Below are 23578 nucleotides of genomic sequence, written 5' to 3' on the forward strand. Positions count from 1 at the left end.
AAACAGAAAAACAAAATACCTTCTTTAGTCCGTGTCCAGTGCTGGACTAAAAACCCTCTGCCACCTGCAACAAAAGATCACAATATTTAAAAGCATCGCCCATCCACATGCTCCAGGTTATATCCAGCCTAACCTGACCTCTAACCTCTGTGACACCTGCCTGCCTACTTCTCACTGAAAGACTGATCGTACTCGGCTTTATATGCTGAAGTGATTTCAGGTGTGGCACTGGCACATAGAACACAGAGAATGAGGGGCCTAATTGTCCAACCTACCTCATGTATGTATGTATGTATGTATGTATGTATGTATGTATGTATGTATGTATGTATGTATGTATGTATGTATGTATGTATGTATGTATGATGGATTAATGCGTGTATGGTTTGATGTTCAGTATATAGGGTGTATGTATGTATGTATGAATGGGTGGGTCGGTGGGTGGGTGGAGGCGGTGCTCCTGCAGGCAGGCTAGGCAGGCAGGCAGGCAGGCAGGGAGGCAGGCGGACAGACGGGCAGGGCTGGGCAGTTACAGACCGCAGCGGCACAGAAACATCTAGTGAGGAGGGGACACACACACGGCTGGAACGGGAGGAGAAACCGGCGAGACGAGCAGTGCTGCTGACTAAACCGAGGAGCACCGCGGTGACAGCGTCTGCCTGCAGCACACAAATACCGGCCAAACTGCGTTTTCATCCCATGTATTTATAGAAACAGGTGAGCGAACAGACGTATTTGTGTTTCTGGGTGAAGCCGCCGCCGCCGCTGCTGCTGTCACTGCGTCCGCCCGCCTTGCTAACTAGCGGATGATGCCCCTCTCCCCACGGCCTATGAAATCAGTCAGCTTTCTGTCTATTTGCTGGTTTTGTATTAATCCGTTCGCTTAATTCAACAGCTACACTATGAAATACTAGCACGTAGCCTAAGCTCCTTACAGTGTTTGACTTGTGGCTTAGTGTTATATTAGCTAACCGTCACCCCCTGTTAGCTTAGCCAGGCTGCACCAGCTTGTTTTTGCTTACTAGTAAATACTGTTTACCTGCTAGTTTGCTAGGTGTTCGCTTTAAACACTGATGCTCCTCAGCCCAGATAGCTTAATTTGTAATCTATGGAGGCTGTTAATGCCATAACCCAATATAGAGGAGTGTCTCCTCTGTAAACAAACTATGCGTCCCTCCAAGCTACATATATCTGTGATTTATTGTGTTTGGCCACAGGCAAGATGTTGTTGTGATTTACATCTTTACACATACAAGTGCCAACAAGAGAGACAAAAATGTGGATGTGATCAGTGGCTCCAACCTGAATGGAAGTATCTGTTTTTGTGATGGATGTTGCCAAACTACATTCACAAGCACCTCCAATGATAAAACATGCAAGCTGTGTGGTTCAGTCTATCTGGATGAAGATACTTATGTAAAACCTAAAGATAAGCGGAGTGAGCAAGTAGGAGTGTGTTACAAATCACAACAAAACAGACTGCACCTGTTGTCAGGTTTTAACCTTTGATCTCCACAAAATCTTCGAAGTGTGGTTGCACATGTCTTGTTTCCTCTTCACTGTCAATGTACCACTTCTTGGGGTAGACAGTTACGCACACAACGAGACAAATTAACTGTAATGTTTAATTTTAAAAACAAAATCAAAAGTATGTTGCTTCCCACAGTGTCAGTGTGCCTCTTAAGCTTATGGTGATGTCATCAAAACAACAAAGCTACAACAGCAATGTCATCAAAACAACAAAGCTACAACAGCAATGTCATCGAAACAACAAAGCTATAACAGCAATGTCATCAAAACTAACAAAGTAGATTATCGATTCTAGACCAACATGAAGCCCATGAACTTCAATAAAATCATAAACAACAGCCTTCAACTAAAGTATTACTAGAATCTAGTTCATCCTGAGCTCCTACACAAAGTATCAAGTGTTTTACTTTAGTGTGGAGCATTGAATCTTGTCCCGCCTACAAAGGGATGATGATAATGAGTTGTTTAGTCATTGAAAGTAAAGTTCCAGTAGTGTCTCATTTTGCGTTTCTTCAGTTCCATAAATGCATATTCAAGAGATGCCGAGTCCAATCACTCTGTTCTTGTGACTGCAAGGGATTCAAACTGGCAGCCTTTTAGTCACACTTGGCATCATCATATTCCATGGCTCTCTAGGCCAACAGCCTCCGAGTCTGTACAACTCTAATGAGGCAAGGCAACATACCTTATTGAATGATAACTTCTGATGGATATTTTTGTGTTTTGCTTGATTGTCCTCCTCATTCACAGCCCGTCGTCACCATGACTGCGGAAGAAACTATAAATGTGAAAGAGGTGGAGATCATCAAGGCGGTCCTGGACTTTCTCAACTCCAGGAAGTTGCACATCAGCATGCTGGCTCTGGAGAAGGAAAGCGGAGTCATCAACGGCCTCTACTCTGATGACATGCTGTTTCTTAGGTAGATCAAATCAACGCGCTATTAGGTTGATCAATCAATCAATCAATCACAGAATACGGCCTGGAATATAAAGCTTGCAGTCTTGTCTACAATGTTATTTACTATGAAACTTCTAGTCTTACCTTAACGTCTCTAAAAGTGTTGTACACACTGCTGATAATGTAATGTTGCACTGCTGTTTGAAAGTCAGCCAGCAGTGTGTCATCTCCACTTACACACACCCTGAGGGAACACGTCTTCTGTCCTGTGCGTACACAACACACAGTACCACAGCAATTATGAAGACACAGAAGAAAATTTGGAGTCGCACATTGCGGGTACATTTTGAAATGTGGATTATATTTAAGACTGAACTGTGCTCTGTTTCAGGCAACTGGTTCTTGATGGTCAGTGGGATGAGGTCCTACAGTTTATTCAGCCTTTGGAGTGCATGGATAAGTTTGACAGAAAAAGGTTTGTTCATAGTCCAAATTACATACATGACATATGGTGTGATTCCAATCTGATGGTGATTTCTAATGTAACTTGTCTTCAGGTTCCGTTACATCGTCTTAAAGCAGAAGTTTCTGGAGGCTCTGTGTGTGAACAACGCCATGTCTGCAGAAGATGAGCCGCAGCATGTGAGCCAGAATCTAATACGTTTCATTGTGTTTCTGTGTGTGTGGAGGAGAGTAGTTTGTGTGTGCTGAACAGTGGCTGCAACATTTACATAGTACCAGTGATTTGGATATTAGTTACATTGCAGTGCAGTTGAGGCCTTAAACCATTTACTTTCCCTTTTAAAACCTTATGAGAGTATCCGTATATGCATGGGTAATTCTTACCACTAAACATCTGCATGAAAAGATTCTGCAGCAAAACTCGAAAAAAGGAAATTGATTGCCTCCATGTTTATCGGTAACATTAAAAAAACAGCCACAACCCTATGCACATCTGTATGCACAGGAAAGCAGACAGTATCTTATCCACATGTTTATAGCCGAGTGTTGGGCGTCAACTCCAAACCTGTATGCTCGAGTAAGCCGTTGAAGAAGCCCTCATGCCTGCATGCAAATAATAGGCGAGGGTGTGGTGCCACAGGGCTCAAGAACAGAGGGTGGAGAATGTGTGTTACCTGAAGGCAGAAATAAGATTTCAGAATGATATATATGATGATTGAATAGTTTTAAGTGGTATTGGTACCATTAAAGAATCATTGGATGGGCAAAAAAAAGTACAAATATTGAGTTTGTTAATATATATAATTTAAAACTGAAATGGCACTGAATAATCTGAGAGACTATCTGCCACGTGTGTTTGGCTGGTGTGTGTGTTGACAGATGCTGAGTCACGTGAGTCCGATTGTGTCTGGGAATGTTTGGCATCTGAAGAAAGGAGTGTTCAACGTCATCTCCCGTATACATCTGGAGATAAAGTTCTCTCAAAATGATTTCCCCAACTTGCTTGTCAAAGAGAAATGTCTGTAACATTTATGATCTAACAGTCAAATATCTGTGTGTTTCAGCTGGAGTTCACCATGCAGGAGGCAGTCAAGTGTCTCCATGCCCTGGAGGAGTTCTGTCCTTCTAAAGAGGACTACAGCAAACTGTGTCTGCTCCTCACCCTGCCTCGTCTCACCCAGCATGCTGAATTTAAGGCAAGTGTTGCTATATTAGAAAAAGGCAAAGTTGAAATGCTGCAGTAATGATAATGTGTTTCCTTGAAATGCTTGAGAGAGAGAGTTTGCCTCCACTTGTTCCACATAGCTGTCGCTATCAGTGAAGCAAGCCATCATTCAGATGAAAAATCAAAACAAACCCATCAGAGAGATAGCTGAAACATTAGTGTGGCAAAATCAACTGTTAGCTACATTCTTAAAAAAGAAAGAACGCACTGGTGAGCTCAGCAACACCAAACAACCCAGAATACCTCAGAAAACAACTGTGGTGTATGACAGAAGAATCATTTCCCTGGTGAAGAAAAACCTCTTCACAACAGTTGGACAGATCAAAAACACTCTCCATGGGGTAGGCGTATCTGTGTCAAAGTCAACAATCAAGAGAAGACTTCACCAGAGTGAACACAGAGGGTTCACCACAAGATGGAAACCATTGGTGAGCCTCAAAAACAGGAAGACCAGACTAGAGGTAGCTAAAAAAAAACATCTATAAAAGCCTGTAGAGTTTTGGAACAACATCCTATGGACAGATGAGACAGAGATCAACTTCTCCCAGAATGATGGGAAGAGAAGAGTATAGAGAAGGACAGGAAGTGCTCATGATCCAAAGCATACCACCTCATCAGTTAAACATGGTGGTGGAAGTGTCATGGCTGCCAATGGAACTGGTTCCCTTGTATTTATTGATGATGTGACTGCTGACAAAAGCATCAGGATGTGTTTCGGGCAATATTATTTGCTCATATTCAGCCAAATGTTTCAGAACTCATCGGACGGCGCTTCTCAGTGCAGATGGACAATGACCTGAAGCACACTGTGAAAGCAACCAAAGCGTTTTTTAAGGCAAAGAAGTGTAATGTTATGCAATGGCCAAGTCAAACCCCTGACCTGAATCCAATTGAGCATTAATTTCACTTGGTGAAGACAAAACTGAAGGGAAAATGCCCCAAGAACAAGCAGAAACTGAAGACAGTCGCAGTAGAGGCCCAACAGAGCATCACCAGGGACCAAACACAACGTCTGGGGATGTCTATGCGTTCCAGACTGTCCAGGCTGTCATTCTCTGAAAGGATTTGCAACCAATTATTAAAAGTGACAATTTGATCTATGATTGTTAGTTTGTCCAATTACTTTTGGTCCCTTGGAGATAGGGAGGCACATATAGAATCGGTTGTAAATACCCCCACATTAAAGCTGAAAGTCTGTACTTAAAGCACATCTTGATTGTTTCATTTCAAGTCCATTGTGTTGGTCTACAGAGCCAAAATTGTGTCAATGTCCAAATACTTCCTGACCTAACTGTATGTTGTCCTCCAGGACTGGAACCCCAGCACGGCTAGGGTGCAGTGTTTCGAGGAGGCCTGCACCATGGTGGCAGAGTTCATCCCCGCAGACAGGAAGTTGAGTGAGGCCGGCTTCAAGGCCAGCAGAGATCGACTGTTCCAGCTGCTTCTCAAAGGAGTTCTGTACGAGTGCTGCGTGGAGTTCTGCCAGGTTTGAGCTTCTAGATGCAAACAAACATCCTTTTACAGTCTTGAATTATTTAGCAGCGAGTCGGGAGAATAAATTTGCATTGAAAGACATTTAAAATGGCCGTTGCTTTGTTTGTCAGAGCAAGGCGACCGGTGAGGAGATCACGGAGAGCGAGGTCCTGCTGGGTGTGGACATGCTGTGCGGTAACGGCTGTGACGACCTGGACCTGTCTCTGCTCTCCTGGATGCAGAACCTCTCCCACACCGTTTTCTCCTGCGCCTTCGAACAGAAGCAACTCAACATCCACGTAGACCGGCTGGTCAAACCCGCCAAGACCGGCTACTCTGACCTCCTCACCCCGCTCATCAGCAAACTGTCGCCCTACCCCTCCTCCCCCTTGCGCCGCCCCCAGTCCGCAGATACCTACATGACACGTTCTCTGAACCCAGCGTTGGACGGCTTGTCCTACGGGCTGTCGGGTCAAGATAAGAGAGCGCCAGGTGGGGAGGTGGCGGCGGGTAAAGGGGTTTCTCCCATGTCCCACTCTTTTGCCAACTTTCACTACCCTGGAGCTGGTGGCCAGAGCAGGAGCCTAATGATGGAGAGCGCCGACTGCCACAGTATCTTTGAGGAATCACCAGAAACGTAAGCGGGAGTGGACAACACCTCTGTCTGGACTTTAGATGATGAGAGGTTCATTGCTCTTGACTTTTTGTTTCTGTTTGTGTTTTTTCTGTGCTAGGTCAAGAACAGACACACCTGTTGACACGATGTTGAGTTCAGATGGAGCTCAGAGCCTGCGTCCGGCCTCAGCTCCTGGGGAGGAAGCACCAACAGCTGCCTCTGCTGAACGGAATGAGGTGATGATCCAAGCGATACTACACACACATACATGTCTATACATGCAATCAATCAATCAACATAGAGAAATAATCCATAAATGATGTACAAACAGGGGGAACAATGAAGAGCAACATGGATAAAATGCATGCATATAAAATAGAATGCGTTCAAAAACAAATGTTACATTCGCACAATAATTCAAATTCATGGTTGATCACAGTGAGGTCAATCTAATCCTACTGTATTGACCTGTTGAATGTCGCACACCATAACTGTATCAGCACTCTTATCCCTTCGTGCCCCATTATTGTCTCCTCTCCTCGTCATCGGCCTCCAGGATGGGTGGGCCTGCTGCAAAAGTCTAAATATAGTCCAGCTCCAAGAGATTAATATTTGTCGTCATGGTGTGTCTCGGTCATTCTCCTCCTCTGTGTGAATTACAGCCTGATTCCTCTGTTGCAGGTTTGTGGTCGCTTGGTTTACTGAGTGGTTGGTTATGTTTGTCTGTTTGCAGGATATCTGAAAAAGGTATTGACTGTTTTCAATGAAACCTGGTAGGCAGGTTAGACGTGATCCAGAGAAGAGCCTGTTTCATTTCGGTACCAATCATCCTGATGGTGACACTGTAACAACCACTTTCACATTGTGGCCTTTAATTTTTGCACCTGTTTTCTTTGGGTCTATTGGCATCGATCTTGCACCTAAATTACATTAAAAAGTCTGTAAAATTTAAAAGACTATATAAAGTCATAATTGTAGGAGTATTCAGTCTTGGCAGACATGCATTCTCTAAGTATCTTCTCGTTTGTTTACCTAAATGAACTTGGACTGTCGTTGTTATTGTAGAGACTGGGAGGAGCTGAAAGAGGAAGAAGGTTAGCTGCGATTGGATCCTAAGTCTGTCGGGACGCCTGTGGCGAGGGAATCATTAAAAAGTGTTTGTGGTTGTGATGTTAGCAGAGTGTCTTTCTGTCTGACGCCTTCTACCCACGGCCTCTTGTGCAACACCGTGAAGTTAGTGCTTCGCTGTTTCTCACCCGTCACCCAGGAGACACAGAGAGGCAGGAAGCAGACTCGGCCTCTGCGATTTCACCATGACACCCCTCCTTCCCTTTTTAGTTTTCCTCTCTATCCTCTCTGCCAAAGCTGGCACAGTGGAACAGTGTGCCTCCCCCTCCACAAACACAGGGCCGTTCCCATCAGATTGTCAGGAAAGGGAGCAGAGAACACAGAGGGGAAATGACCTGTCAGCCCCCAGTCTCCCCCTTTTTCCGCCTCTAATACCTGAACTGGCAGAAGAACAGGGTGGGGCTGGAGCTCAGCCTTTCACAATGCCCTTGTTGACATTACCTTAAATGTTCATCAACATGTCAGTGCTTTGGATGTCATGTGACAGCTTTGAATGAGTCGAGTAGACTCCACATTCCAAGTTCAAAAGCATCCTTTGCCTTTTTTGTGTCTCTCAGCTTCGGGACTCGACAGAGAAATATGAGGAGTTCTACCGGCAGCGTCTGCGCGTGCAGCAGCACCTGGAGCAGAAGCAGCAGCAGAGGCAGCTGTACCAGCAGATGCTGCTGGAGGGAGGCGTCCAGCAGGAGCCTCCGCCCAGCGACATGCAGCACAGCCTCACAGAGAAGTTCCTCAACAGGTACGAACACAGCCAGGGAGGTGTGCAACGTGTCTCTCTGTCTTACAACATACTGTGTGTAACCATCCACCCCATATAGACGCCTATCCACTCGTACACACTGGTACACTGGGGCAGCTTGCTGGAGTCAAGCATGCTAATTACTGTTTGGCTCTTAATATCTTCAAACAATAGAGTAGCAGCTGTCAGAACTAGGAGATGTGGGCTCAGTAAGGCCTTGATATTAATGGGTCCCATGAGGCCACACACTCCTCCCCCAACACACCCCAACACACGTTGCACCATCTGTGGTGATCAGCCTCCTCACATTGGACTGTCACCTATTGTGTGTAGACCTTAACTCGTTTTTCTACTTTAGCCATTTCCGTCCTTAATCTGTCACCAGCAGCATAATCTGAACTGTCCTTGAGATTTTTAATTCAATGTGAACTCGAATGAAATGTGCAGTAAACAACTTTTGCACGCATGGGGAAAATCTGTGTTTGCTGGTCTAAACCCAATGATTCCTTCTACACAGACTCGGTACCTGCTAGGGACATCTCCCCTTGTCAGCGTGTGCTTGCATCAATGGAAATGGTACACTGGGTTTCAGTGGGACAAAGGCCCTTTGATTCCCTCCCCCAAATTCCTCCCAGTCATCCAGCTCCCCCTGCATCTCTATCCCTTGCATTATTCAAAGGTCCAACAGTGCACAATGACATCAGTTCAGTTTTCCTTTGTGCTCTGCAGTTTTAACTACACTGGGATAATGCATTCATTCATTATTATTAACTAATAGTTTTGAGGAAACTGTCTTTCCTTCCCTCTGCCAAAAATGTGAAAATAGCGGACGGAATAGTTTTTAATGCTGAGATAGAGAAAAGACAAAGCAGCTCAATGTGCCAATGATCCTCAGGTCCATTCAGAAGCTGGAGGAGCTCAATGTGGGGATGGAGAATTTAGAAGAAGAGGTGAAGTCTCTGGCCCAGCAGTGTAATGGCAACGGGAACACGCCTCCTCCAGAGGACAATAACAACCCTCCAGCTGAGACCCTGGAGCAGAGCCAGACCGGGGGGGAAGGGGTGCTCAGCAGCACCCCGCAGCGCACCGGGGGAGGCCGCCCGGTCCCGCCTCCAGAGGAGTCCCCTGTCGTCTCGCAGAGGTAACTGCGCTGCCTTTTGCGTTTGTAATAATATTTGAGTAGCACTGGTGCTGATCTGTTTTGTGTTTGCCCGCAGTGGGCAGAAACCGAAAGGAGGTCAAGACTCCCCGAGCTCCTTAACCCGGAGTAAAGAGGTACACACAGATTGATGTTGTCGCATTGTGACAGTATGGTTGTCACAGGGTGCAGAACAATAATGCTAATGCACTCCAATGTGTGTCTTCATGTGTTTGTGGGCACGTTTGCAGGAAGAAAAGCCTAAAGACCTGTTTGTTCCGGTGAATACACTGGAAGACACTCAGGCTATTCGTGCTGTAGCCTTCCACCCGTCTGGCTCGCTGTACGCTGTGGGGTCAAACTCCAAAACTCTGCGTGTCTGTGCCTATCCTGAAACACTGGACACGAGGTAATGCACAGAGGATCGTCCAGATGAAGTTTGTTTTAAGTCAAGAGCCGCAATAGTTTTTAATGCAGGCCCTTTGAATCCCTGGTTCACTATTTAGTTTACAGTAATTTTATAAGGTGATAAAGCTGTGTTTGTCTCCCGGCTCCTCCTGTCCTCAGTGAGTCCGGTGCAAAGCAACCGGTCATCCGCTTTAAGAGGAACAAACACCACAAAGGTTCCATTTACTGTGTGGCCTGGAGCCACTGTGGACAGCTGCTGGCTACAGGGTCCAACGACAAATGTGTCAAAGTCCTGCCGTTTAGTGCCGAGACCTGCAACGCCACAGGTGAGCGCACTCAAAGATGCACTATGGAGGTCTATGACGGCCTTATGTGTGACACATAACTCTTACTTATTCTTCTTCCCTCGTCATCTTGGTCCCAGGCCCAGACCTGGAGTTCAGCATGCACGACGGTACCATCAGAGACCTGGCTTTCATGGAGGGTCCGGAAAGTGGAGGAGCCATCTTGATCAGTGCTGGAGCAGGAGACTGTAACATCTACACCACCGACTGCCAGAGAGGTCAGGGCCTGCACGCCCTCAATGGACACACAGGTACGCAGTCGCAACTTACCTCTGCTTTGACCTTAAAACAGATTCAGATTGCAGAAGTTGATCTGTGTTGTTGGTTGTTGTTGCCCAGGCCACATTCTGTCTCTGTATTCGTGGGGCGGCTGGATGATCGCCTCTGGCTCTCAGGACAAGACGGTGCGTTTCTGGGACATCAGGGTGCCCACCTGTGTCAGAGTAGTGGGAACGGCTTTCCACGGCTCAGGTATGTCTGCATCTCGGGTAACTCACCTGGAGTATCAGTTAACCATACAGGTTGTGTCACTGCATTACATCTCTAGGCGTCTTTAAATATTCATAGTTTCTACCTCCCGTCTTTGTGCTTCAAACACGCATCATGTAAAGCTGTAATATCTCTCACTCGCCCATCAGGCAGTCCTGTTGCCTCGGTAGCAGTGGATCCTAGCGGCCGTCTCCTAGCAACAGGACAGGAGGACAGCGCGTGCATGCTGTACGATATCAGAGGAGGACGCATCGTGCAGGTGTACCGACCGCACAGCAGCGACGTGCGGTCTGTCAGGTTCTCCCCCGGCGCACACTACCTCCTCACAGGCTCCTACGACACAAAGGTCATGGTCACCAACCTGCAAGGTACAGAGATCACACAGTCTGACTCAAATCAAACTTGATATCACATTACAACTAAAATCCCTAACCTGTGTGTGTGTGTGTGTGTGTGTGTGTGTGTGTGTGTGTGTGTGTGTGTGTGTGTGTGTGTGTGTGTGTGTGTGTGTGTGTGTGTGTGTGTGTGTGTGTGTGTGTGTGTGTGTGTGTGTGTGTGTGTGTGTGTGTGTGTGTGTGTGTGTGTGTGTGTGTGTGTGTGTGTGTGTGTGTGTCTCTCTAGGTGACCTGACCAAACAGTTGCCTCAGACTGTAGTGGGCGAACACGGCGACAAGGTGATCCAGTGTCGATGGCACACACAGGACCTGTCCTTCCTCTCCTCCTCTGCTGACCGCACCGTCACACTCTGGACTCACAAACCATAACCTAAACAGCTGCACATGCTATGATCTTTAAAATATCCAACACACACACACACACACACACTCCCCTGAAACACACTGATCCTCCTGCACATCAACACTGTCACACACACACATATAGGTAAGAGCGTTCCCACCTCACAGCGGGAAACCAAAGGGAATACAAGCCGAACACGTCAAAAGCACATAAGTTGCATGTTTTTTTTTCCTCTACTACACTTCTTCCTCTGCATTCCTCTTTCACTCACCTTTATCCTGCATGGTGACGTCCTTCAATTTCATTTCCGGCACACGCCCACCAGGTCACTGCATGTTGGCGTGCTGAGAAGTCGGCATTAGGTTAGAGCTTTGGTCAGGATGGTGCCTTCCTCGAACTCTCGGTTTCAACTTCAAAAATATAAAGGAATTAAACTCGATATTGTTATTATACAAAGTCACATTTTGTTACGTTATTAATTCTACATTCCGTATATATAGTTTGTGCATATATTTTTTGTTACAGCTGCTATCAATTGGAAAGCATAGGTTGAATTTTTTTCGTGTATAAATGATGTAAATGTCAACAGGAGGCAGCGTCTATGGAAGTGATCATGTGAGCTTCAGCTGTCATTACTGCTTCCCTGTGGGATGTACCGATATCTAATGTTACTGTGCCCATCGCATTGCTAAAAACAGTGTGTAAATCTGCTTGTGCATTTGTTTTTCAATCTAAAAATCAGTGTTTTGTCGTCTTGCCTGCGTCAAAGGGAAATGCAGATGTACGTGAGTGGTTAAGCAGCCCGGCATTTTCAGTGTTCAAAAGCTTTGGTTTGTCAGCTGCTGTGTTGATATAAGAACAGTAGGTGGCAGTCTCGGCCCGTGATGAGGGTTTAAGCATTATGCACAATGGAATTTAAAAGGAAGCGCGGGTGTTTTGATATTTATTTGGGAAAAGTATTTAGGACATATGCATTGTATTCTTTGTATTTTATGTTCGCACTTACTGATTTACTGACTGAGATGCATATTTAAGTTTTTTATGTTGATGCATAGTATATTATTTTAACAACTAAGGCCAAACTAATACCTTCATAGATGTATTTATTTTAATCGTGCTCATGAATGTAGTATGTTTTGACATGCGTGTGGCTCTTGTATTACGCCTTTCTAACTCTTGTTTTTAAAAGTGACCTAAGTTAATTCAAGCTAGTTGAAGTCCACTGGTACGATGAATAAAGTGTCTTTTTACACAAGCAGGTGTGTGTTTTTGTGAAATAAGGGACAAAAAAGCCAATATTGCTACACTAAATAAACAAGGTTTTATTCCTCTGACGTTAATCAAATCAAACATTGTACAAAATAGCTTCTAAGGGTCTGTACAGTGGTTAATTTCAATTTATAAAGTAGTTTGTCTTTTTATCTGACCAGGTAAACCAAAACTTCACAAACAAACAATACATGGAAGAGCCAGACTGAGTCATTATTAAACAGATTAGTGGGACGGCAGATTAGAAAATCATAATCAAATGTACAATATATACAAATATAAGTAGTTGTGTATCTAAAGATACACTGAAAATCATGGACAGACAAAAGGATTAAAAAAAACTCATACTCATGTCCCTGATATCACTGAGTTTGTTGTGTAGATGCAGTCCATCTCCACCCACAACGTGTCTGCTGCTACTACATATAATGCTGGCAGTGCTTTGAATCGTCCATAACAACTTATGTGCAAGGACAGACTTTCCTCCCAGCTCATGGTGCGACCGTCCACTGGTCACTCCCATTGTCCACACATTCACCGCTGTAATAAGAGAGAAACCTGTGCATCCCGTCCTGCTGAGTTCAGTTGTGTTCACAGCTGTGCCTTGAGGTAGCAGGCAGGGTGACGCGCTGCTCGTCCATCCGCTTGGCCTGTGAGCGCATGATGAGGCTGAAGAAGTCTTCATCTGGTACCGTGGGACCACGGGGTGGAGGAGGAGGAGGGGCGCAGCGCTGGTCATCCAAACGGGACCCCTGATAGAGGAAGAGGAGGGCAGATAGGAGATGTCAGCGCAGCAGGTTACAGGAAATTATGTGAATTTCTCATTTACGGTTCAAGGCAGCCTACCTGACACTTGACGAGCATATCGAAAAAGTTGTCGTCGGGCTCGGCGTTATCGGCGTTCGCCATGAGGTGGCTGAGCACCGCCTGGTTGCTGTGCTGATTGAGTCTCAGTCCTGGGAGACTCCCCCCTGCTGCTGGTTCATCTAATCGCCGGCCTTGTGCCCCGGAGACGTCTGCAGATTCTGACACGGCTACAGGTGAAGATCAGAAAAAAAAAAAGTAAATGTTAGAAGGAGAGTGAAGATTCATACTGGGAGCACTGGGAGCACTGGGAGCAGAAACACTCACATTTCCTAATGGCTACTGGAGGCGATTCCGGGCCACTGTTTAATGACAGCCTGCTGCCCTTATCCTGTATTGAACAGCGCTGGTCATCCATGCGGTTGCTCTGGAAACGGCTGAGTAGATCAAAGAAGCCCTCGTCTCCGAGCATGTCGGGACTGACTCGCTAATGACAAACAAATAGGCCCACATGAAAAATACAACACAATACAGCGCCAACACAATAGAATGATGTGGTAGCGGTGTACCTTCTGTGGGCCCTGTGCAGCAGTCTGGCTGGTGTCCAGGGTGTTACTGGTGTCCTGGAGGACTTTACTCGAGCTACCCGTCTTGTACTTCTTCCCACGCAGGCGGCTAACAAAGAAGAGCTTGGAAGAGACCTTGGCCAAGGACGGCTTGGACTGTTTGGTCAGGATGTCGCTGTTCCACTTTTGACCCTTCAGCAAAAAGGAAGAGTCCATATTACCACAACGCAGCAACAGAACAAGGCGGAATGGAATAGCAATGAGACGGTTAAAGGTTCAGGACTGGAGTGTGGCGTAAGCAACGTTCTTACATTCATCTTGTCTGGCGTGAGTTTCACCAGCTCCAAGTTCTCCATGCTGTGTCTCCTGCTCATCCTGGGCCGGGCTCCTGAAGCACACAAACCATGTCACCAAACACCACGAGTACCCGGGACCTTTCAGGATGAGTGATTTTTTTTACAGTGTCTGTACCGTGCAGGTTGTAGTCCACCTCCTTGTTCTCCGATAGCGTGGAGCCGTTTGTGCTATAGCTTAGGCCCAAAACCATCTGGAGGTCAGACACGTTCATACGGGCCGTGAGCTCCCCGCTCCTGTCTCCAGTCTGGATAAAACACAACACACAGAGCATTACAACTCCATAAGCAAAGAGGAATCTGACACTGTAGACGATTTAAAAATAAAACATAATGTAGTAAAATATAGTTACTACAGTATCAGATGTGGATATCTATGTTTTTCCCCCCACCCCTCGTTTCTGTACCTCTTTGCAGATCTCCAGATGTTTCTCAGCAAAGTGCATGGCCTGGTCATGGTTCCCCAGCGCAGTGTGGGCATTACCCAGACTCCAGCATGCACGGCCTTCACCAATCCTACAGCAGAAAAGCCCATTCACATCCACGAATAGAATATGAGCAAAATACAAGCTCATGGCCTCCAGAGAGAGTGTGTGTGTGTGTGTGTGTGTGTGTGTGTGTGTGTGTGTGTGTGTGTGTGTGTGTGTGTGTGTGTGTGTGTGTGTGTGTGTGTGTGTGTGTGTGTGTGTGTGTGTGTGTGTGTGTGTGTGTGTGTGTGTGTGTGTGTACCTGTCATTGAGGTCCTGGGCTATGATGAGGTGTTTGAGGTGGTAGTCTATGGCTCTCTCATAGTCCTGGAGGAGAGTGTAGGTGTTACCCAGACTGTAGCAGGCCTGAGCCTCCACAGCTCGATCCTTCAACTGCCTGGCCAGCTGCAGAGTCCTCCTGACCAACCACACACACAAACACACTGGTTTCAAATTCTGCACTCACACGTCAACCTTTGCTTTGCTTAGTATAATACTGTAAAGCTGTGCTGTAGCTGGGGGCTTACTTGTAATGTTCAGCTGCGACTTCAAATTCCCCCAGAAAGATGTAAGCATTTCCCAGGTTGCAGTACGCTCGCCTCTCTGCCGCGCGGTCGCCAAACTCCTTGGCTATGAGTAATCGCTGTGTGAAGAAACGGAAACGAAGGCGGTCCGTTTCATTATTTCTCGCATTAAAAGTGATTATTGGATTTAGAAGCTTGCTCCAAAAGCAGAAATTGCGTGTATGTGCCAGTTGCCCGGATGCGCCACACCTGTTGGTGAGAAGCCACGGCTTTGCGAAAGTTTCCCAGTAAATAGTGTGTGTTCCCAAGGTTGCCATAGGTGCGGCCCTGAGCGGCCCGATCGCCGAGCTCTTTCACTATCGCCAAGTTTGCCCTGAAAAGCCACATGAGAACAAACGGTTAGCCGGCAATAACATTATAATAGAAGAGCAGAAAGGGATAATTAGTGTTTATACCGTGAGTACAGTAAATACTCATTTCACACTGGCTGACAGACGTCCAACCTCATATAGAAAATAACAGACCTGGATAGTAAATAATGCATTAAAACACACACACACACACACACACTTTGCCTGATACCTTTCATTGCCATTGTTCTTGCTGTATGAGGCAATAATTGATTTAGAACATTTTTCTCTTCATCTCATTACGGGTTATGTATACTTCCTGATTACATTAAATTTATTTCCAAATGTACAATGTTACATGTTCATACCAGCCATATAGGTCCAGACTATCGAAAAGGTTTGGTCAAGAATACATGTCTAAATAGGAGAGTAACACAGCAGCAACAGCAGGATCATGACTACATGGTGTCTTACTCATAGTACTCGGCCGCCTTCCTCAGCGCCACCATCACCTCCTCTGGGAAGTCTCCAGGCTCCGCTCCGCTCCAGCAGATACTTTTGCCTTTGGCGTGGTAAACGTTCCCAAAGTTATACAGAGCTCTGGCCTGGCCCACCTAACACGCATTCAGGAGGATAAAGAAAAAAAAAGAACGCATGTCAAGATGAAGATCTGACACACTGTACTGGATTTGTGTCCGTCAATGTCCCTGATCACGCTCACCTTATCATTGATGTCCCCCGCAAGATCCAAGTGCCTCTGGCAGCAAACCACAGCCTCTTCAAACCGCCCCAGAACCTTCAACGTGTTGCCAAGGTTACCGCTCGCTTTGGCTTCCCCAACCAAGTCGCCAATTGTCCTGTTTCATACATATTAAAATAGCATGAATAAACAGTGAAACACAAATGAGGAGGGCTGCGTTATAAGTGTCTCCTACGTAGCTCCTACCTGGTCAAAGTGAGATCATGCCGGTGGAACTCCAGGGCCTTGGCGTAGTCGTGCAGGTGGAAGTAAGCATTACCCAGCTGGCTGTAAATGGCACTGAGGACTTGTAGGTCCTCTGTGCCCACTTGGATGGCAGCTTCAAAGAAGGAGACCCCGGCTCTGTAGTCACCGACCTTACAGAGCCGCTCGCCCTCCAACGCCAGCTCCAGGCAGGACACCTCCATCCTGTAAGACACGAGATCAAATCCTCAAGGGTCAATGCCACAAACAAGAGTCTGTGCCAGGGCCTCAAGAAAATATTAGGTTTGTATCTGGAATCCAAACACACCGATTCAGATCCAAAGCTGGAGAGATGTTCAAGCACAATAGAAAGTCTTTGGTTATGACCAGAAACTCTCCTTCCAAGAAAAGCTTTCAGCAGGGAGTGTTGTTTTGCTATTTCCTTCCACCTCTGGAGAACAATAGCTCAAGCTAAAAGGGGTTTGTTTGTTATTGAAAGTCTCACATCCTTTGGCTTTGCCACAGAATCAGGATGAAATGAAGCTAAGAGTGGACAGAAATGTCCACACACATTTCTATCAACTTATTTAATGTTATAATTTTTTAAGCCACAATAAATGTATTAAACTATTACTTTCAGATGTTCAAATGTCCTGGGATGCATCACTATTCACACAATCAAAATGTAACTTGGACAAATAAAAAAGTGTCTTAATGTCAACACAAGATTTCCTTTTGATTTTATCAGTTGAAAGATGAAATTTGAAAATAAAAAAGGACAAATGATTCATCTTCATCACATTTGAAGTCTCTAATTATGGAATAAGGGTGAATTTGTTTGGCTGATTACTCAAGTGCCCATGGTTTAATTGCATTCGTTTAATTTTGTGTTACAATTTCATCAACTTTCTGGGTTCACCACATTACGTGGAAAGAAACAAGCTTTCCTGTGTTCACCCTGGTTACTCAAAAACAGACACCAATAAAAACACAACATAGTCTGTACTACTCCACATGTATTGATGGACTAAATACTTAATGTTGTGTGTCACCCGCATTCTGCAAACCTTTAATTTTGTGAACAAAATGTGACACCTTGTCCTAAATACTTGAGAAAAGTAACATGATCCGAGTCTACGGCTAAGTGTGGCTTATCAGAGTGCCCGACATTTTGTTTACCACTAAATTAAAGAACACCGCAGCCTTGGTAAATACTAGCCTACCTGCCGGCCTTTTGTGTCTTACAACACCAACAGCAGCAGCAGGAGGAGCTCATGGAACATCTGAGAGGCTTCTACTAAGGTTTCCACTGGGAAATGGTCCAGGCTGCAACTTCTTAAGCATTGAGTGCTTAATAGACACTATGTAACAACCTGAACCAACCTCAACCAACCTGAACCAACCTATACTGACATACAGCCATAAAGATCTCATTGGTTTGCTCACATAAATGTTACTATACGTCTTCATTGCATTCTCGTCTGACGTCAAAGATACTTCATACGTAAGCAAACTTTCAGGGGGATGTTGTCACAGCATTAACACAAAAAGTCTGAATCAGCATCTTCTCGGCTTATCTTCTTGGCTTCTAAGACCTCACGACCCGATCACCTGAGATTACAGCTAGTGGGTGTTAAGGAGCTTTAGGAGACGTGCCGGACCGCTGCAAACGCTGTTTATATCAAATACAATCAACGCAGTCAGGATAACCTTTCTGCCAGTCGTGACCACAGAATCCCAGACAAAGAGACATCATCTTATCATCTCACCAAACAGACGTGAGCTGTACTCTAAGAAATTGTATAAACTTGTGTTGCACGAAAAGAAAGGAAGCCGTGATGAATTTTTCAGGCCTATTTAAATATTGAAGCGTTCTCTCTGTGTTTTGGCAGGTCACACCTGCTGCCAGAGCAGACAGCTGCCTGGGACCTTTTGAGCAAACCCACCTGCGCTTTCAGTCAACAAACTCAAAGGAAACACAATGAAATGGGTTTGCCGGCTATAGCCTGCAATAAGACATTATGTCTCTTCCTCTACAAGGCCACACAGGATAAATAAAGACGCAATTACTTCATTCACGGCTCATTCTGCAAATAATAACGAAAAGCAAAGAGGGAAAAACAGATACAGGCCATCTACTCCACAACCCGGCCATAGTAGAGGTATGAGAGATGCCTACCTGTAGCGGACATGAAAGGACTGTTCTTCAGCCGACGTGCTAATCACTGAGCCACTGGTATCCATCGACGTGCATAATATGAGGAGAAACCCAGGCGTGTAACAGCAAACAGTAAAAGGAAAGAAGTTTGTTTGAAGGAAGTCAACCGATACGGTCAAGTCTGCGCCTGTAGTGCTGGATGTAGACGGGGGGAGGTAAACCCATGAGTGCGAGCCAGAGCTGCACAGTCTTGGGTGTCAGTCCTTAGAGCCGCTCTCATTTACTGTCACTGCCCCTCGATGTCCCGTCAGCTGCCCACTGTGAAGAGAACACAAGATGCTGCATGTGAAGCCTCATTCTGGCCGCACGGTGCCATGGCAACACCAAGCAAACAGCACAGCACAGCGCACGAGCGGGGTGGGCATGAAGCGATCGAGGAGGGCGGGGTGCTGATGAATGGACGGGGTCAGCTCGAGGTAAGCTGTCAATCTAAGGCGGTGCCTCAATTAATCCCAGGCGCACAGGTGAGAGTTCCTGCGGCGAGGTGAGAAAGCAGGACAGGAGTGAGTCAGGATGGAGCTTGCGCAAGTTGACGAGGCAGAGGAAACATCACCTCTTGCTCAAATGCAAACTACGTGTTGTAGCAGACAACCTGACGCACCGTTGAGACAGTGAAACTGTCCAGATGGATGTGAGAATCAACCGGGGGAGTGTGAGAAGCGATAAGAAAGCTACACAGATAAGACTGACCGCCCGAGTGAAACCCAGAGCCATTACCTCATTCCTCCATGAGGTCATTCTAGCCACATCCACTTGTACATACAAAACAGCCACAATCTTAAACCAATTTGACTTCACATTTACAAAATAAATTACTATAACCGACAAGTATTTGAGAGGCTAAAAATACAAACAAGAATCTGATCTTCATTCATTTTATTATAAGTTCCCTTTATGTGTGAACAGGCCCACGTCTGCCAGCATAACAACAAAAACGGCACATAATCTCTGCAGTGTTCACAAACAAACCACTCGGAATTAATAGGTGTTTGTGTTTTAATGGGCTTATCTGACAATGAGAACTGTAATTCTTGGTGCTCCATGAATAACTACGATACAACAGTGGAAGGCTTTGGGAGTCTATGGAGTACATGTTTCTGCATATGTTAATAATCAGCGATTGACGTCTGCCAGATTTTCTAGCAGCTTTTTCCAGCATTGTGGGCCAAATGGGTGTGTTGCTGAGAGACCTGCCATGCACACAAAGCGACAGTGTGCATGAGAGGAACAAGGAAACTTCTGCACATCAAAGTGAACAAGTGGTTGCCTTTTAACAACTACCTTGATGTATGTTGAATCCCAAACAGGACATGACTTCATCTTCAAAAAATAGCACGTGAGATGTTTTCTTTGTGCTTACAGTCCATTGATGCATCAAAATGACCACAACTTCTGACGGCAAAAACTAAATATGGAAGCAACACTCAGCATTGCAGCAGTGACCCAGCAAAAGCACACAGCAAAACAAAACAATGACAAATAATATATAGGTAAATACTAACCGGTAAGTCTTCACAGGAGCGGGAAATCTGGGAAGCCTGCAAGGAGAAGTGAATATTGTAATATAAAAGTACATTTAGACGTTAAGGGTTTTAATTAACAATTACACCCCTTGGATAACAATTTTTATTTTACAAAAATGCTGTAAAATGGTTTGTGTATGCAGAACACTAGATTGGCTCTACACTTTGCCATACGTGACTATGAACAGATCTATAGCTTACTATATGCGTTGGGGTTTAATACCTCACACATGTCATGCATTTTATAAATTATAGGTATGGGAGGTGTGTTGATTAGTGTGTGAATGTTGTGTACAGGTGAACATATGTTTACTAAAGTTGCATATACAGTACAAAGCACCATTACTTATATCAAACACATGATATTGTAGTTTAGATTCATATCCAGAGAAATAAATGGAATATATATGTCGTCGAAACAATGAATGACACCATTAATTATCAGAGATCCGTGTGACTGATCGAAATGTCACTGTCATCTCCAATCATACACAGCTTTCTCTTTAGTTTGACCGATGAGCAGATAGCAAAGGTGAGATTATAACGATGAACTAACAACAAACTAACGTAAAGTAACCCGTCAACGTCACACACACGTTGACCCTGAATTGCTTTTGTCACTGGTTACAGTAACCTCACGTCTGAAGGTAGGAATTAGCTATTTAGCATGTTAGCTGCTACTTACGTTAGACGATCCAGTTCGAACAAAGGTGGATTGTTCTTTTCTTTTCTTTACTTTACGACCCGGATCTTAACCTTACGACTATAACCTAGAGAATGCGCTCTAATATCCAGTCTAGCGCTACATTATCCCTTCATTTCGATCAAAGTTCCAGTTCAACTTCGATAAGAAAGAAGAAAACTCAACTTGCGACAGTACTCGGCGTTTGTTAACAACTAGCAAATCAGAGGATGGCATTCAAATATAGCCACGCCCCGAAAAACAGTGATTGGACCATTTGGATTTGAATGGCTGGAGGAGTGACGTGTGTCAATAATTTGACAGTCAGTGCCGTAGAGAATGTTTTGAATATTTTGTTCACGAAATGATATCGCTACCCTGATCATCCTCTCCATCACCTACTGGACAGACAGCGGAGCTCCTTCTCTAAAAGGCTGATCCAGCTTCGCAGTCACAAGGACCGATACAGGAGATCCTTCCTGCCCGCTGCTATGTCCCTTTACAACTCCTCACCACTGTCTGTTAGAGAACACTGATAGAGAACACTTTGCCCCTAAGTCATGGTCATAGTCTTTGTTGGGGTCACACCCACTCTTTCTGCCCTTTATTCAATATTTTGCATTTTTACTATTTTATTTGATTTATTATGACTGTGTTTATTGTAGCGTGTTTTACTGTTTACTGCTATGACGGAAGAATTTTCCCAGTTTCTTTCTATCTATCTATCTATCTATCTATCTATCTATCTATCTATCTATCTATCTATCTATCAGAGAGCAGGAAACCGTACACAGGAACATAATGCCCGGGAGATCACAACATAAACATAAATCACATAGAATATATGAATGAATTAACTGTAAATAATACAACACCTACTTTTATCTTAATAGAAATCAGATATTTTAATCATAAACTCCAAATCTTCTAGTTGAGATTTGATGTGAATGTGAACATGAAGAGGCAACGGCGGCGTATTGCTGCCCTCTTCAGGCTGACAGCAGTATTGCTAAAATTGTTGATTTAATTGCCGGTTTCGTTCCACCAAGGAGCTATTTGCTTCTCTGTAGGAGACTCTTTATTGAAATAAATTCAGATAGCGCTTTAATATGGATAGTAAGCTGTTTTCTAACCTAATACTATTTCTCTGTCTTCCTTCCTTTGAATGCAGAACATACTTGAAGCGTTTTCCTTTATAGTGTTTTCTAATTTTACATAAGTGAGTGTGCCCTATGTGGACCTATGTGGACTGCTTAATTACTCAACAACGGACTCCGGACACGCATTTTGAGAAATATTGCACCGAAGTACAATTATATGGTAATCTAATTGTATTATTTGCAGTACTGATGGCTGGTGTACCGTTGTGATTATTTCATAAATACATTGCAAAATGCAAATTGTGGTAAATTCTATTCACACGGTTGACATGAACTTTTGCGTTTTGGAAAGAGAAAGGGGTTGTAGAATTGACTTGACTTGACTTGACTTGACTTGACTTGACTTATTTAATTGAATATCAATACTTTGACACGAGGGGAGGCGGGGCCGTTGCGTAGTTTACGGGGTCCTAAGCAGCTCGCGTAATGAGCGTCCAAGGCCGCCCGGCTCTGCTCTGAAGTCTCCATGGAAGGAGGTTCCATTGCCGTTACCCAGCAACTCGACTCAACCTGCACCCTGCACGCGTCCCGCTGCAGACGTTCAGCGTTGCCCCGGCTGTTGGATTATTGATGAAGCCACAGAAACTAAAGCTGTCCGTGGAAGCGTCATTTAGAGAAATAACACAGCGCGAAACTGATGTCAAGAAGCAAGTGTGAGACTGTCGAGCGGAACAAAGCCAAACTGCTGTGGGACTGTTGAGGGACTCGTTCATCTGACCGGCGTAAGTTCGCAGCACATCACGGCAAGAGTCATTCAATTGTTTCGTAGTAGTGTCAGAAATCGTAACGTATTGGCCGCGTGAGTCTATGGATTCTGTATTTGTAAGTTATATATATATATTTGAGAGAAACAAAAATATGTTAATGGTACTATGACAGATATATGTCTTAGGTAAACACGTTACATCAGTCAGTCATGTTTTCCAAAGAGGCTCAGATTTGCTTACTGCAGCAGCACTGAAGAGGCTTGTTACAGTTCAACAATAAAGTTATTGTCAAAGATGTAATACAAAAAATGAAGCATCTAAAATATTACTCAAATGTTTTTACTATAATGTTACTGATATATCCGTGTTAAAACTGAACTATAACCAAATTAAATAAGAACAAATAAGGATTAATTATACATAAAATGAAGCCTGTAAACTGTATTCCAAATGTTAATACTGACATATCTCTGATAGATATTGAATAATAATATTACCTTGCCAGTGGATCATTTAGTCTTTAGACTGTACAGTACAGGAATGAGCTACATCAATACATAAACTGTTGTATTGTGTATGTCACTTTTTAGTGATGCCACAGAACTTCCACAATAGACACACACGTACTCACACACTGCCAAATGCACACAACCTGTCATGTGCAATTTTTTACACTAAAATGCTGCCGTTTGCTACCACAATGTACGTACTGCTTAACACATTTGGATTCCCTGTTGTCAGAATGCATGTCTGTGTTGCTAAGTGATGAACAGGTGCTCCATCTTCAGTCCTCAACCTGTTGTCTTACCACAGGGCGAGAGAGG

General features: G+C 44.7%; 2 protein-coding genes across 4 annotated transcripts; one reads left to right on the plus strand and one right to left on the minus strand.

The window, feature by feature from the left end:
* The first annotated feature begins 503 nt into the window (after positions 1–503).
* On the plus strand, positions 504–12443 carry wdr47a (WD repeat domain 47a). Its single transcript, XM_076144702.1, has 17 exons — positions 504–717; positions 2281–2450; positions 2820–2903; positions 2986–3070; positions 3955–4086; positions 5425–5601; positions 5720–6225; positions 6323–6440; positions 7890–8071; positions 8967–9212; positions 9289–9346; positions 9461–9618; positions 9777–9943; positions 10042–10212; positions 10301–10432; positions 10600–10818; positions 11072–12443. Exons 2-17 carry the CDS (start codon positions 2293–2295, stop codon positions 11212–11214), a joined length of 2736 nt encoding a protein of 911 aa, XP_076000817.1. The 5' UTR covers positions 504–717; positions 2281–2292; the 3' UTR covers positions 11215–12443.
* Positions 12444–12493: 50 nt separating this feature from the next.
* On the minus strand, positions 12494–21089 carry gpsm2 (G protein signaling modulator 2). 3 transcript variants are annotated; one of them, XM_076144703.1, is made up of 16 exons: positions 20891–21089; positions 20185–20220; positions 18644–18940; positions 16468–16689; positions 16243–16378; positions 15996–16135; positions 15421–15544; positions 15175–15290; positions 14910–15065; positions 14588–14696; positions 14299–14428; positions 14139–14215; positions 13831–14019; positions 13589–13748; positions 13304–13491; positions 12494–13209 (listed from the first exon to the last, which is right to left on the minus strand). In XM_076144703.1, exons 3-16 carry the CDS (start codon positions 18706–18708, stop codon positions 13039–13041), a joined length of 1983 nt encoding a protein of 660 aa, XP_076000818.1. In that variant the 5' UTR covers positions 18709–18940; positions 20185–20220; positions 20891–21089; the 3' UTR covers positions 12494–13038. The 3 variants fall into 3 exon arrangements, with proteins under 3 accessions (XP_076000818.1, XP_076000819.1, XP_076000820.1); XM_076144704.1 differs by lacking the exon at positions 18644–18940; XM_076144705.1 differs by lacking the exons at positions 18644–18940; positions 20185–20220; positions 20891–21089 and adding an exon at positions 16793–16960.
* Between the last annotated feature and the right edge of the window lie 2489 nt (positions 21090–23578).

The sequence above is a fragment of the Genypterus blacodes genome, unplaced genomic scaffold (assembly GCF_046128005.1).
Source record: "Genypterus blacodes isolate CSIRO-AG114 ecotype Tasmania unplaced genomic scaffold, CSIRO-AGI_Gbla_v1 ptg000029l_1, whole genome shotgun sequence".
NCBI classification, from domain to species: Eukaryota; Metazoa; Chordata; class Actinopteri; order Ophidiiformes; family Ophidiidae; genus Genypterus; species Genypterus blacodes.